Source organism: Chroicocephalus ridibundus, chromosome 1 (genome assembly GCF_963924245.1).
Source record: "Chroicocephalus ridibundus chromosome 1, bChrRid1.1, whole genome shotgun sequence".
NCBI lineage: Eukaryota > Metazoa > Chordata > Aves > Charadriiformes > Laridae > Chroicocephalus > Chroicocephalus ridibundus.
In genome coordinates this window covers 169,709,133-169,725,185 of record NC_086284.1, presented here as the reverse complement: position 1 = coordinate 169,725,185, position 16,053 = coordinate 169,709,133, and the positions used below count along the sequence as shown (strand labels likewise).

The following is a 16,053-nucleotide window of genomic DNA, read 5'->3' as shown; positions in this document are numbered from 1 at the left end:
ATGCCAGCACTAAATAAGCTTGAAATAGTGCCTCTAAAATAGATTTTTTTTCAGTTTGTGTGATTTGTCCTCATAAATAGAGAGCAAAAGTAGTAACTACTTTGGTTTATGTTGTCTGTGTCCAAACAGAATATCATCAGTTTACTCCAAGAGGATACATTTATTTCCCCTCCAGCTTCTTTGACTCTTGTGAAAAGTATGCTTCTGCTGGCAGACATACTAACACTCCAAACAGCAGAGGATACAGAACATTGCTCTTCTACAGTGGAACCATTAAACTTACTAATTTTGGCACATGAGCTTACCGTTAAAGCAGTGAGTATATGTTGGTCACACAGCATTTGCAAATCCTTCCAGCAATCTTAATTATCTATTCTGAAAGCTATTTTAACAATTTATTTAAAAGACCCATTCCTATTAACTGATCACTTAAATTTTCCCTAGATTACATAGAGTGAAGAAGTAATTAATTTTACCAAATTTATGTATGCATACTTATCATGCATACTCATTTATGTAGTCTGGTATTTTCATACCTTTTAAAAATATAGTTTGACTTTTAGAGAGATGCGGAACACTCCCTTTTCCCATTTGAAATGAGGGATATATTCATACTCAGTACCTCAGGGACGATGTACATCCCATAAAATTCCCATCTCTTGAGCATCCAAGTTTAAGAATTTAGCTTTGTATCTTAACTTCCATGAATGTATCTTAATTTCCATGAATGAAAAATTTGACTGGTCCACACATGTTATTTTCTTTTTCTTTTCAGGCCTTTGTTGGATGTCAGATTTCTTTGTATAAATGGCAGTTTCTTTCTAGGGCTTGGATTACTTGGGAAATCTGTTTCTTAAAGACTGATTTGAGGGAGTTTGCTTTTAGAAACCAAAGTCTAACATTAATGAATTTGATCAAGAGTTCATTGATCATTTGATCAATTGTTCTTTTACTACCAAACTCCTCTGCAAACTGAAGTAAAGGACTTCAAGAGTATCAAGCCCTTTTCTAGTGCTCTTTTACAAGACACATTTGAGTTCCAGGGCTTTGCGATATCTAACTTACTTTTTCAAATTGCTATTTAATTTGCTGTCTGCAACTTGATTTTACAAAGCTCACTCTTTTCATAGATTTTTGTTTGTGGAGAACCCATTGAACGGCATATAGAAGACAGTACATTGACTTGCCTGGCCCTACCTACAAAAAATATCTACTTGCCACATATCAACTTGCTAGCGCAAGTCAAAATGAGAATCGGTAAGAAAAATGCAAGTCATTATTATTTTTAATTTTTCATTAATTTTCATAATATTTTATGCAACAGCAGATAAACTGATGCATCAGAAGTGAATACAGTACATCAATTGTTTTCATTATACAAATAAAATATTTTGAAAACCAACAGTAGATACCTGTTTCACTCCATGCAATGTGTATAAGCAAGGTACAATTCTTACAGGACCTATAATCAACAAAGGCTTAAATATTAACGTTATAGGTTGATGAAACTAATGGGAACTTCATCTTTTTTTAAGTGGAAGTTAACAATACTTTTCCGGCTTCTGTACAAAGCATTCATTTTGTGAAAACTTCCTGTATATGTTCCATCTCTCTGGAAGCAGTTATATGGGAACTAACTAATGATAATGTATAATTCTGTATCAGATAAAACTGGTAATTCTCTATCCCAATAAGATAAATAGTGTCTGTTATTGTTGTCACCCTTTAATTTAACAACTTGATAACTTTTCTTTATATAGAAACTTGGAAATACGCTGAATAGTAACAGAAGATGACCTTTAAGATCTGTCTGAGATTTGCTACTGTATAGCAAATGAAGAGAAAGGGATAATGTCTCCGTGTTCCTTCTATTAAACTTAATTTGGTCTATATCTGACTTACAATGGACTAGAAAATCTAGAAATCACTTGCTGCACTTTGGTTCGCTTTGTGGAGCAGCCTCAGGGTGTTCTGGATTCTTTTTCAAGAAGATATGCTACAGGAGCATATTGGTGCACCCCCAACCACTACTTTAGTACTAGAATAGCGGTAGTCCAACGTAAACACTCTGAAACGCATCTGCTGTGGCTGTCAGATCTTCAACACCAGCTGGTTTGCTCTAGAGATCCACTCTTACTGCGCTTTGCTGCTTGTCAGTGCAGGCATGGCCAGACTCACTCATAGTAACGGCTGTGTTTGACCAGTTCCTGTTTCTGAATCTACATTTTTAGAAAGAGCCTATGAATACATACAAATATTGGGGAGTGCAGTATAAGAGACATGCAGTGCATCAAAGAAGGTTTTAGAACTGGTTAGTACAAAAGGAGTTTGGAAATGCTCAGAGAGGTTTAGGTTTTGCCTACAACTGCCAGGTGAAATAAAGTTCTGAAGTGGCTTACTGCTAGTCTTGCCAGATAGTTTGTGAGCGGGTTGATTTGTGTAGCCTGAGCTTCTTTTGAATGGCCTAGGTAAACCTTAATGGCATCATAAAGTAGTGAAACAACACTGTAGTTCTGTATTTATGTCCATTAATCAGTCAGATTTTTGAGAATTGGATTGTAACAGTAAATACATAACAGCATTTGTTCTACAGAAGTTGCTTCTTTTTGCATAAATTGGTTTTCTATTGAATAATTTACTAAGAACTGTTCTGTTTTTTTCTTTCCTTAGGACAGACATTAGCTGAAAAAGTAGCTTGTACGCCTGAAAGAAGAGATCCACTGCCGTGGCTACGTGCTCTCAAACATCTAGAATCAGCATTGAGGCTTTGCAGAGCATCTGCTACAAAAAAATTAGATATGGAAGCTGAACTTCTTTTTCAGATAGGTAAATAAAACCCTGTTTGTACATCATGATTACCTTCCTAGGCAATGTTATGCATGTGGCCTCTCTTAAAACGGAGGCATTTTACTGTAAAAACAAAACAGATTTGGATATTTCTCAACCTGTTTAGCTGCAGATCTCTCTCCTGTGTTTAGGTTTACACCAGCGTAGTTCAGCACGCATTACACAATGAATAATTTCAAAACTGCAGTGGAACTTCTCCCACCTCTATGTTATCAGGGATCAAAGGGTGTAGCCAATGAGATTAAGGACACTGCAGAAAGCTAATTAGCCTCTTTGCATCAGTCTGAATTAAAGAAGATGAGAGGCTCATAAAGTATTTCTAAATGATTTAACAAAGCTAATGAATTACACAGTGTTTGCATGCATTTGGATTTTAGTGGCATCATATTTTGCACCCGGAGGTGTTGGTTTGTTAGGATCCCAGACAGAAAGGCACTCAGACTCTGTAAAGTATCTCTTAAAATGCCATTTATTGAAGTAAACACTACAAAGAAAAAGAGGATAGTGTAAATAATCGTAAGTCCCTTCAGATGCCGAGAACCCCAAGCTGTGTAGTATGGAATGGGCTCCCAGTCAGGGCGTAGCACAACATGCAGATCCTGTCCGTGCAAAGGTTGCCTCATTTCAGTATATTGAGTTGTTAGAGGATTTTCTTGAAAGAAAACAACTCTATTCATCATTTCTACTGTCAAACAAAAAGCATATTCACATAAGAACTTCTTGCTGCACTTTTACAGAAAGGGCAGGTGGTATAATCACTGGTACTGAGGGGATGCTGCCAACAGGCTCTTCTGTTCCAGCCAGCTGGCTATGTTTACCCTGTGGCACAGCACAACACAGCATAACAGCAGCACAGAACAGGCCTGTGCCTATGCATTAACTCCTCCATGTCTTCTAGTTAGGATCACTACGCGTTAGGAGTCATTATGATGCCAAAGTTTGATTATTTTAGCTACTCTATGAAGTATTTTTGCTATACACGCATTGTGTGTTACATTTGAAACAAACTGGCAAAGACTTTGCTTATCAGGAAGAGAACAGATAATGCATTATGTTGTTTAACTTTCACAGAGGTAAACAGGTTGGTCTTAATGGAAAAAAAAAATTAAAATCTTGCAAATCTGCTTTCTGTATTTCTTTCTTAGGTAAGGTAGAACGCCAGATAACTGAAGCAGGCAATAGCAAGTCATCTCGAGCTGCTGAAACCCTGTTGAAAGCTATAGAACTCAGCCAGCAACATGATCAAAAATATGAGTAAGAAACTAGCTATATAACTTTCAAAATTATTTTAATCCCACATTAATACAGTTTTTTGACAGTTTTCTGTGATTTGGTGTGGGACTTCTATTATGACGCATCTTTTATATTTTGGAGAGTTTTCTTCTATCGCAGTATAGAAAAGCTACTGTATACTTATTCTCTTATTTAAAACAAATGCTGAGAACATTTGAAAGCATATTTTAGAGTACACAAAGTTACAGCGTTCTTTTCTATTTTCAAATTTGTACCCTCTCTGTCAACATCAGGAACAGAGCTATCAATTAAACAGGGGTTTTATTCATATTTCAAAAGATGAGCTGTGGCCTGCCCCCTTCCAGATAACAGAAATCCAGCTTGAAAAGGTTAGCAGCCAGAAACAGTCAGAAGAACAGAGGCAGAAGGAGCGTAGGAAATGTGTTTGCAACAGATATCAGGACAGTGACTTTGGCATTAGTTATCAGAATAGAAGATGCCTGAAGAGCTGAGCCAAGCCAGCCAGTAAATTCTGTCAAGCAGCTCTGATACATTGGACTTTAGTTTTTTTTAGTTTCTTGACCACATTAATGAATAATATGCCATGTCTGGTTACAGAGAGTGTAAAGGCAGCAATTTACCTTGCTTGTTTGGGTATTCTGTTACTTAAGTTAATGAACCAGAACTCTGAACACAGGAGCAGTAGCATAGTAATAAACCTCTACAAGCAGTCAGCATGATGGAAGATAGTACAGAAATGGAGTGTGGTGATGTTATGCAAGTTAAATTTGCTACACTCTTATTTAATTTGCTACCGTCTTTCTAAAAGAATGTACAGCAATATCGATGGACCTTGGCTTTCTTATTTTAGAGAACTAAACATCCCAATCATGCTTATACAAGCCCTCTTATATCTATGGGAGTGTTTAATTAAAGTTGTTTCTTGATGTCTCAAATCCTTTTTGTTAGCAAGACTAGAAATGTTAACTAAATTGTCACAAACTAAGCATACAACTTGCCATCTTCCCGCTTAGCTTGCCCTATCTTGAACTGTACATCAGTCTTTGACTTTTGTATTTTGCTTTACACAAATCATACCAAAGATGGAATTTATTGTACTATAGGAACAGCCAACTCTGTGCAATACGAGTCTGTCCAGAATGGTAACTATGTGAGCAGAAGTTTGCTGCTAAGCTTCGGAAACTAATTCATAGGAGGGATCTGGAGAGAGCTACAGAGCCAGAAGGAATCTGCATAAAAAAACTGTTATAAACCTACAGGGAATAGAAATGTTGGAGAAGTTCTCTAGATATAGTGATTTTCAGCAGTTCGAGGGAAGTAATTCTGTACCTCTACTCCGCTCTGGTAAGACCCCACCTGGAGTACTCTGTACAGGAAAGACATGGAGCTGTTGGAGAGTGTCCAGAGGAGGGCTACAAAAATTATGAGAGGGCTGCAACACCTCTGCTATCAGGAGAGGCAGAGAGAGTTGGGGTTGTTCAGCCTGGAGAAGAGAAGGCTCCGGGTAGACCTTATAGCAGCCTTCCAATACTTAAAGGGGGCTTATAAGAAAGATGGGGACAGGATTTTTAGCAGGACCTGTTGCAATAGGACAAGGGGTAATGGCTTTAAACTAGAAGAGCTTAAATTTAGACTAGATATAAGAAAGAAACTTTTTATGATGAGGGTGGTGAAATGCTGGAACAGGTTGCCCAGAAAGAGGTAGTAGATGCCCTGTCACTGGAAACACTGAAGGTCAGGTTGGATGGGGCTCTGAGCAACCTGATCTAGTTGAAGATGTTCCAGCTCATTGCAGGGGGGGTTGGACTAGATGACCTTTAAAGGTCCTTTCCAACCCAAACCATTCTATGATTTTTGCCTGATTTATAATACTACTGTAAAAATAACTGAAAGGTGAAGGAAGTTTAATAAAAGGAGAACAGGAATTGGTGAGCACAGTCAGTCTGAAGATGTAGAGTATTTTGGTACAGAAGTCAGAAGTTAGAACGTTCCTCAGCTGAGGCTGATGAAGAAATGAAAGACTATTTTGGTCACCAGGTATTTTTGCTGATTCTTGGAAGAGTTTGACTGAAGACCCATATACAAATTCAGCAACCCATGTTTCAGGGAAACCAGGACAATGGATATATGCCTGAACTTGAGGAAGGAAGAGGAACCCATACAGATTCTGTACAGAAAGATCACTTCCCTTGCAGACTTCCAGTTTTGTTACTAAATATTTGCCATTTATTTATTGAATATTTGTTGCACATAATGCAATTTATATTTGACATATTCTTAAATCATTGTGTTATTTGTTAAGCATACCATAGCGGGGTTTTAGACTCACTAAGAATTTAAAACAGGATCGCATGGCTTTCTAAAAGAAGGTACACTTTGAGTAGGTGATGTGGGCTGGGTGAATGATTGTTTGGTGGGGCTGTATGGCTAGTCTTATGCGGGAGTCAGATTGTATCATTGTAACGTTTACTTTGACAGTAACATTGATGGATCTGTGTGTTGTTTCTTACAGGTTAATAAGAAGATCATACCTTGAAATAGCACTATTGTATTTGCATTTTGCCACAAATAGTGAGGATGTGTCACAGACAGATAAGATGGTGCCTTCCAAATCAAAAGTATGTTTTCTATCTTTTGGGTAGTGTCCTCTTCAAAGCAGGAAATATATTTCTCTTAGAACATCGCGCACCTTGCCAGACTCTAACTTAACAGTGACTTATAAATCATAGCGATACTGAAAATCCTACTGGAAAAAATCACACAAAGAATTCATATAGTACAGCAATAGAATTTTATCTTGTTTGATTTTATTTCTCATGTTTGTTGCATAAAATGATAACATTTAAATCTTTTTTTTTTTATAAAATAGGAAGAAACAGAACAAATGGTATTTTCGTTTATGATTATGTACTAATTAATTCGTACCTTGCAAAGAAAGCATAATATTGAAACCTGGTTTTTAAGTGGTAATATTTATACTTTAACAGATTTCAATTTTTCAGTAAAAACATGAGTGACAGCATGAGAAATATGAAAGGCTTCAACCGTGTTAAAGTGGCGGGAGCAGCCAATTAGTATGCTCTGGATAATTTTTTTCAATTTCAGCAATTAATCCATGGATTTACAATCAATGCTAATTTTTACAACTTGCAAATAAAACAATAACTCTGTAAGTAGGAGGGCTTTTTTCTATATTTAAAATATAGTTTACCATAAAATATTTAGAATCCTAATTGTGAACTGGTGTGTAATTTTAGATCTCTTCTGGAGAACTCTCTTCTGAGCAGGCCCGAAAATCAGAAGGCTACAAAGTACAAGCCTGGATTGCAGTAAGAGCAGCTACACAGGTTGGTGCAATATTCTGAAGAGGTATTTTTTGTGTTTTTTTAATTTCATAGAACCATAGAATCATTTAGGTTGGAAAAGACCCTTGGGATCATCGAGTCCAACCATCAGTTTCATTTTATGCTACTTACACAAGCAAACAAGACAATCCAAACAAGACAAGAATTAAGGTTTCCTGAAATTTCTGGCATGGGTCTTATTTGAGGAAATTAAAATGGACGCTGTCTGAGTAGTGCATTTAATCTCTCCTGGACAGATCTGACTCCGTTTACTTCAACTTTGATTCAGTGCAAATAAAACAGCACACTGCCTGATATGTGTGCACATGTATTTGACATGTGGGTAGACATCAGTGGCATCCAGGTGAGGATATCTGATTTGAAATCACTTATGTAGTAATTAAGCTGTCAGTAGTAATGTTTTATTTAAGTATAGTATGTACGATATGTCAGAGAGAAATAGAATATTTTCCTGACTTTTAAAAATATAGTAGGTTGAGTAATTAATTTTTTGTCATCATCTTGCTACTCTCAGATTTTAAAATCTATATAAATATTGTAGTGAACTGGTTCTGAATAAAATAAACATTATTTTTAGGTTAGTGAAGCTGCGCTTGCTTCTCAGCTATTAATTGGAATGAAGAGTGTTAAAGAACACAGCATGGAGGATGCAGTGCAACAGAAAATCCCAGAATTTGCTTTCATGGATCTTCTTGCTTCGTACAGAGATTTCTTATCTGGTATTCCTTTATACCTAGTAATAGAACATTAAATAATAATACACTATATATGCCTTGTAATCTAGTAATACATTTAATATCTAATTTTCATTTATGAAAAGTTTTAAGTCAAATTTGGAAAGTAAAAGCAAAATCCTCATCCTGCATAACAGTACAAAATAGTGACTAGATCTAATGGGTCTTTAAGTATCAGCCTGTGCGGGCGTTCAATAGGTTAAGAAAAACTGCATTGTTTGCATACTGTGGCTCAGCAAGATAGAGTGCACGTGCTGACATACTTCTAGAAAAACAGATGGACCTTGGTCACAGGACTTCCCCAGACTTCTAGAGTAGGTCTTGGCCCCCCTATCAGTCATCACTGCTTTTTTTTCACTGATTTTGAACAGAGTTTTTCCTTAGGTATATTAGCTTTTCCTTGGAGAATTTCAGGATTTCTTTTGATTTTGCAAACGCATATTGGTGTTGAATAGTTTGTCTCTCCTGCCCACCCTCTCCCATCCCCCCAAAAAAACCCCCAACGACAAACCAAACCCCAAACCCCCAAACCAAGAAACCCTGACTCTTACGAAGTTATCTGCCTGGGTACTGTATTCTAAAAGGCAAAGTCAGTAAAATAAAAAAAAAGTCACTGTCTTCCCAGTCCAGTGGACTATCATTTCAAGATGCTTCTATTAGCTTAGTAGAACTTTGCCTTTGCTTGGTTTATTTCCAACTTCTGCATTTATTTCACAGCTAATGGAGTTGATGAAATGGAAGTTTTTGATTAAAAAAAATAAATCAGTGAAACTAGGAATTCTGGGATAATGGTTGCCAGATGTTATAGAAGCACTAAGGCAAAATATCTATATTTATTTTTAAACTGGGAACCACTAGTTTAGGGCTAAAATTTTGGTTCGGTGGCTTAATTTCAATCATCCCAAGTGACTGACAAAGATTGAATTGTTCTGCCTGGTAGTTGCTGGCAAAGCTGAGCAACGTCTGCTTACTGTACAGTGTTTAAACATATGTGTTTTGATTGGTTTATGAAAACAAGTGTTGTATGCTAAGACTCTCCATCAGTCTGATTGTTTTGTACGAGCTCCATTGCTTATAATTACAGATAATTTTTTTTCTTTTAGCAAATGCAGCAGGTGTTTCTCCTGATAGTTCTGTTAGGCAATACAAAGAATAGAAAATGTAGAAAAGCAATAGTAGGCCAAAATATATAAAGGTAAATTGAAATGGAAATGATCAGCACAGCATGCTAAATATTTTCTGTAAAACCATTAGTGAAACACATTGTTTAAGTTTCATCTATAAACAATGTGGCCATTTTAACTAAATACTTTTTTTACAATTGACAGTGAAGTATCAGGAATAATGGAGACATTCATATTTTGTAGAAGCACACAAAATTGTTTTCTGGAAGTTCGCTATTAGGAATTACTGTAACATAATGTTTGTTCAATTTGGAATGAGAAACAGAGCATAAGAATTCTGTAGGCTTTTGAGAGAGCCATGTACTAATACAGTGAAAAAATACTGCATATGAGCAGTGATATAGTGATAACTGTACTGATTTTTTTCCTCTTTTTGCATAAGTATAAATTTAGATAGCACACAAAAAGTATATTTTTTTAGTCCATAGTCAAGAATCGGTTTAATTGAAAATGTGCTTAATATCTACAAGGGACTGGATTGAAGCTAGCAACAAACATTTCAGAGTACCTAACTGTTCTGAGTTCAGGTCAATATAAATGCGAAGTTCAATTGCTGTAGTTATGACTGATGACTCCTAGTGTTGTTTCTATCGAACAATGTATAGAAATAATGGGTTTATATTAAAATTCAGACAGAGAGAGAGAGAGAGAGAGAGAGAGAGAGAGGGGCTCACTCTCTACCCCTTTTAGCTCCTTGCAAGGACCAGCCAGATTCCTGGACATGATCTGAGAAATATTTTCTTTAATAGTCCAACTAATATTAAAGCAGAATAGAAAGAATTTTCCTCTTATGAGAAACATAACCAGGTTCAAAAGTTACATTTTCAGTTACAGATTAGTGAATTCCAACACAATGCTGAAATAGCTTTTGAATTGCAACCATTCACGTAATGTGGACTGTTGAACTGTTATTGGATTTGCAGATGGATACAACGTTGTCTCTGAAAGTCCCAAAGCATCTTCTACTGAAAACAAACAAATCACACAAGACAAGCAGAGCCAAAGTGAAGGAAGAGAAAGTCTTGCCACCAAGGCCAACCAGAAGAAAGAGACAATAACATGGGTTCACTTAATTCGCTACCACAGTTATTTAAAAAGACTTTATAACACAAACCTTCTATTTGGTATGAATTTTTTCTTCCTTTTAGAAAAATGCCATTGGTGAGATATTGTTCTTGGGGGCCAACAGTGTCAGATTCAAAGGCCATCGGCAGAGATGCTCTCATTTTGAGTTCCTTTAAATCGTACGAATGAGAAAAAATATTAACCGAAATCAAGATTTATGTCAGTTTACAAATGTTGTAAGTGAAGATATTACCTTTTTTCATAATTATTCATAAGTCTTCATGATACATCCCTCAAAACTTAATTGCTATTACTATATCTGAAGCATTTTTTTAAAAATACATAATCTATATTTATTTTTAGTTCTAGATATATGAGACTTAAGTCACATCAGAAATCGATCTGTTCAGTTGGGGGCCTGTTTGTGAGAGTTGAGCGTAGTGTAAGTGGGAAGGCTGAGCATTATTGAATGTATTTTCACTAAAACCCCAGATGTTATGTACATACTTGGTTTATTTCACTGTAAACAAAAGATGGTAATAGATAGGACAGAGTAAGAATCATTACTTTTTTCAAACAGAGTAAAAATCCATTAATTTCAGGGCACTAATACTATGCATTCATACCTGATGGCCAGCTGCTGGATATCCAAGTGACAACCTGATAGGTGAGAACAGAACTAGATTGTACATATCGGTGCTGCCTGGAGTGAAACTCAGTAACACTGAAAATAATAATTTCAGAGAGGGTTGGTTTTTTGCCTTGCAGCACCAAAGGAAAAGAAAGTGTTCTACCTCACCACAGAACTATAAGGACAATAAGGTATCTACACGTAGGTCTCAAAATGTGCGTGCGTATCTCAGCTGTAGTTACCAATGATGGAGCCTAGGGAGCGACTCAGCTGATCAGCCACTAGCTGTCTAAATTAGGGTCTTAAGAGCTCTTAGAGCTTCTTTTGACCGTAGTGAATAAATATGCATTTATTCTAGTGGGTGTTTAGACACGTGGTAAACACGCTTCTGCTTACACGTCTAAATTTAAGTACCTAAACCTCAAAACTGCATCTCCCATTTTATGCTAATTTATGATGTCCAGACAAAGCTTGTTTCATTATCAGCTCTCCAGTGAAAAACTGCAATACAAATAGCATAACCCAGTAATATTTAAGGACAAGCAGTATAATTGTTGGAAAGGCATTTAGTTGATATTGAATCAATTTACATATTTTACTAAACTTTCAAAATTTAGCATCTGTAGAAACTTTACTTTTTAATGGCAAATGATGATGTCATAAAACATCTCTTTTCACAGCTGCCCCTAACTCAGGACCTGGATCACTTTCTGCAAGAGATGGACACCTTAGTTCCGTTTTTGACACAGGAATTGTTCTACGCATAGCAGAAATGCATTCATTTCTTAAAAAGCATTTGTTTGAATATTCACTGTGTTGTCTTGAGAATTTCCCAGAAGAGCTACATGATGTAGAATTGCGACTTGGTAGGCCAGCTGATTCTTTAAAGGTACTTATTTTCTTACTGATGTTTCAAAATATGTATTATACTTGCATTTTGCTCAGATTCTTGCTAGTTGCAATGGTGATATTTCTGAGAGCGCTATAGAAGAATGAAATTCATTATGCAGAGGATCAGTGCAAAACCAAAATCCTGTGCAAGTAGTGAAGGACATAGTTAACAGATGCAAATATCCTTGTGTTATTTATTCCTGAAAAAATGATCTGTAGCCCATGCCCAGTGTATTTAGATCCTAGAAGATTAAGCAGAATGATATTTAAGAAGATTTCATTATTAGCTAATTAAGTTGGCTGTGTTATTTGGTAGGACTGAGGCTTTTAATCTTGTAGATCTCCATGTTCCATACCAAAAATGTCCTGATGTTTGCTTTGTAATTTGTATGTACAAATCTCTATATTGTTAATTTGGTCTATAATAAAAACATGATTTTCAAAAAATACATAATTTATATTTTATCAAAATTTATTGAAGGCTTTGTGTGCCAATTTTTTTCACTGAGTATCGGCTGGCTAGAAAATCAGTCTTTTCAGATCTCTGGCTTGTGAATAGCCTGTTTACGCTTTGCCTATTTACGTAGGCAGCTCAGACTATATTACTCAGAGAAATCTTGAATTGGAAATCTGGAGTCTACGGTGACCATGGCATATGTATTCAATATTGAATGGTAAAAGTCTTTGAATATTCAATGTAAAAGTAATTGTCTTCAAACTTTCTCTGTCCCACTTTTCACATTAATAATTATCCTAATACTAAAAAATTAAAATGACAGGTTACTCTGTATGGTTTATTTTTTACCTATTACGTGCAGTATTAGATGGAGACAGGGGAGCCTTGAGGAGTGAGAACTTGTTATTGTATAAAAATGAATTAAAATAGTTTTGTGAAAGTAATTCTTCTACAGTTGGTGAACTTTCTGCAGTGTTGGACAGCATATCATTACTCATTTCCCAACAAAGAGCTGACTGTGCCACTGAATAAATTGTAAATATATGGTATGTGACATTTATAACAGCCATCGTATATCAAAAATTATTTTACTCTGTCTGCTCTTCTTTTGACATAATTAGTATTACACTGTCCTAGAATAATAAGCTTCAGAGCTCACTGTCATGTTCGTGACAGGTGCAAGCTGCATAATCATGTGTTAGCTTCACTGTTGGAGACAGCTAACAAGCATAAAGCTCTTATTTTTTTTAATTCTAAGCTTCATTGATTTTTATCACAACATTTTTAGAAGCTTTAACTATTCAGGAGGCTGTATAAATTATTTTTAAAATGTTACTATAATTTGATACTTGGATTTTTAGCAATACAAATAGACAGAATTTTTGAAAGACTGATTTTTATGTACAAGTTTGTTTCGCTTACATGTGTCTTTGTAATTCTATTTTTGACTCGAAGTTTTTTTTCAGTTCTGCTGAACAAAGAATCCAAATTACATTAAGAAGGCTATAATTAAAATTGTGTGCCCTGTTACATTTTGCATGCTTGTTTTTTATTCCATTCCATGATAATATGTAGGACTGGAAACACTTAACTAAGAGAGTTTGTTGTTTTCAGGCTTTTGAGAGAGTTGAATAGATAAATATTTATGTATATAATTCAGCAACCCTCCAGTTTGACAAGAGCAGTTGTAATATCCTTCCTCAAAAAGATTCAATATGATGTAAATAACAAGATGCAGTTCAGTGAAAAAGAAAACACACCACACATTATAGAAAGAAATATATATCGTAAGATGGACTTTTAAGAGCTGTTGTTCAGGGGCACGACATAAATCAGGTTGTTCCCACCTCCACATATATGTTTTCTCATAATTTTGTTCACACTCCATTCTAGTAACATAGTTGGTGATTCATTGCCAAAGATCCTGAATGTAGGGGATCCTTGGAACAGGTGTGTGATCCATGCACATCCCATGGCATACCATGGGCTATGGCCACTGTTATCACTGCCTCAGTGTTTAGAGTCTGTGTGGCATAGGTCATCCCCAGTTAATTGTCCCATGCCATGCTGAAGGCATATCCACGTGCTCGAATGCGTGACTTCAGCATGCATGACTTCATCTTTATCTTCATTTCAACTATATTTTGATGTGAGATGGGAACTGGCTTTATGAAGTAAGATTATATCACTGTGAAAAATCCATCTTCTGCTCACCTAGATTTACCGCTCTGTATCAGTCATGAGCTGTATTTTCTGAAAATAAAGTGGGTAAAATTCCCCATTTTTTTCAGCAATGAACATTAAAAATTAAAAAAAGAACTAGCTCCCTAGGCAGCTGTTTTCAGTGTCCACATTTTGGAATCAATGATGGAGACTCGAACAACTTCTTCAAATAGCTTCAGCATTCCCCCAAAACGTCACTGTTTGGCCCCCTCTGTTCTTTGCAGACCTGTGTAACGCTTCAAAAAGTAGCAATGGTATGGTGCTGTTCAGCCTTTAAATCAAATGTTTCACAACTTTAAAAAAGGCTTTTATTCATGAATGAATGTGGGTTGACAGTATTCCTCCATTGCTTCCCTGGTAAATGATGGCCAAACAGTAATTATTTGATGAATAGCCTGCTAATGATCCATATATATTTTAGTAAATACGACATGTGACAAATTCTCACAAATTAAGTCACTGAATTTTTAGTAGGTATCACCCTTTGTTAGTTGCATGGCTAACGAGAAAACAAATAGATAAACATAAATGAAGCATTAGTCTAGCATTCTGATTACTATTTTAATTATCAATATGTATAGCAGACAAATTACTTTTCCAGCACTAAATTTTGTATGGTCAGCATGTCCACATAATATCTTTTAGCAAAAAACGTAACGCCATAAAGAAGATAAATCAAAGGTAACCATCATTGTTCAGTGTAGGTGTCTCTAAGTCAGCCCAGAAGTCCTTTGCATTACGGTTAGAAATGTCTCATCATGTGAACTTTGAAAAGCCGTAACTTGGTAAAATGACACCTTTTAAAATTACCCATTTATCTAAATAAGCATATATTTGTGCAGGAGTGAGAGTCATTCTGATTCTAGTAGACACTAGATTATAGCAGATTTTGCATGTTACACCAGAAAAAATGCTATTTAAAATTTTCATTTGTGTTTCAGATGTCACTTGAAATTACTGGAACTACATCAAATATGTCACATGTGAGAATAGCTTCTCCGGTTCCTGTCATCACAGAAGCAGACAGTCAGACGGAGAGTAGGGCAGCAAATGCTTCAAATAAGGAAATTAACATTCAGTGGTACATTCCTTCTCTGGCAAAGCCATCAAACGATACAGAGACTAAGGTATAACTACACCAAAGCAATTCCTTAGTTATTGAGTTATTGGAACAAATTAAGTCTAATTTCCAATGAATATTTGTGTTCTGACTGAGCAGCTTTTTATTGAATTATACATATGCTGACTGGCAAGCTGCACAGCAGGGAGCTATATATTTACTCTGCCACAAACCTGCTATGTAGGACAAACAGAATGCTGTGACAGTTTTTTGGTGGCAGGCCAAAGAAAGACTTTGTTAACCATCTAGAGCTTCCAGGCCATGTTGGATTCATGCCTTTTGCAGGTCCTTGATGTCTTGGAATCATAGAATAGTTTGGGTTGGAAGGGACATTTAAAGTTCACCCAGTCCACCTCCCTGCAATAAACAGGGACATCTTCAACTAGATGAAGTTGCTCAGAGCCCCGTCCAACCTGACCTTGAATGTTTCCAGGGATGGGGCATCTACATAGCACCTCTCTGGGCAACCTGTTCCAGTGTTTCACCGCCCTCATTGTACATTTTTTTTCCTTATATCTAATTTAAATCTTCCCTCTTTCAGTTTAAAGCCATTAACTTTAAAGCCATTATTGCAACAGGCCCTGCTAAAAAGTCTGTTCCCATCTTTCTTATAAGCCCCCTTCAAGTATTGAAAGATAAGGTCTCCCTGGAGCCGCCTCTCCTCCAGGCTGAACAATCCCAACTGTCTCAGCCTTTCTTCATAGGAGAGGTGTTCCACCCCTCTGATCATTTTTGTGGCCCTCCTCTGGACCCAATCCAACAGGTCCATGTCTTTCCTGTCCT

General features: G+C 36.2%; 1 protein-coding gene across 1 annotated transcript in view; it reads left to right on the top strand.

The window, feature by feature from the left end:
- Positions 1-16,053, top strand: part of CFAP54 (cilia and flagella associated protein 54) — a 112,578-nt gene that overhangs the window by 88,550 nt on the left and 7,975 nt on the right. Inside the window, exons 56-65 of the mRNA XM_063322755.1 lie at positions 130-315; positions 1,131-1,257; positions 2,671-2,826; positions 3,993-4,101; positions 6,614-6,719; positions 7,359-7,448; positions 8,044-8,185; positions 10,308-10,508; positions 11,761-11,969; positions 15,092-15,277. Coding sequence (XP_063178825.1) covers positions 130-315; positions 1,131-1,257; positions 2,671-2,826; positions 3,993-4,101; positions 6,614-6,719; positions 7,359-7,448; positions 8,044-8,185; positions 10,308-10,508; positions 11,761-11,969; positions 15,092-15,277 — 1,512 coding nt within the window. The remainder of the gene's footprint in view (positions 1-129; positions 316-1,130; positions 1,258-2,670; positions 2,827-3,992; positions 4,102-6,613; positions 6,720-7,358; positions 7,449-8,043; positions 8,186-10,307; positions 10,509-11,760; positions 11,970-15,091; positions 15,278-16,053) is intronic.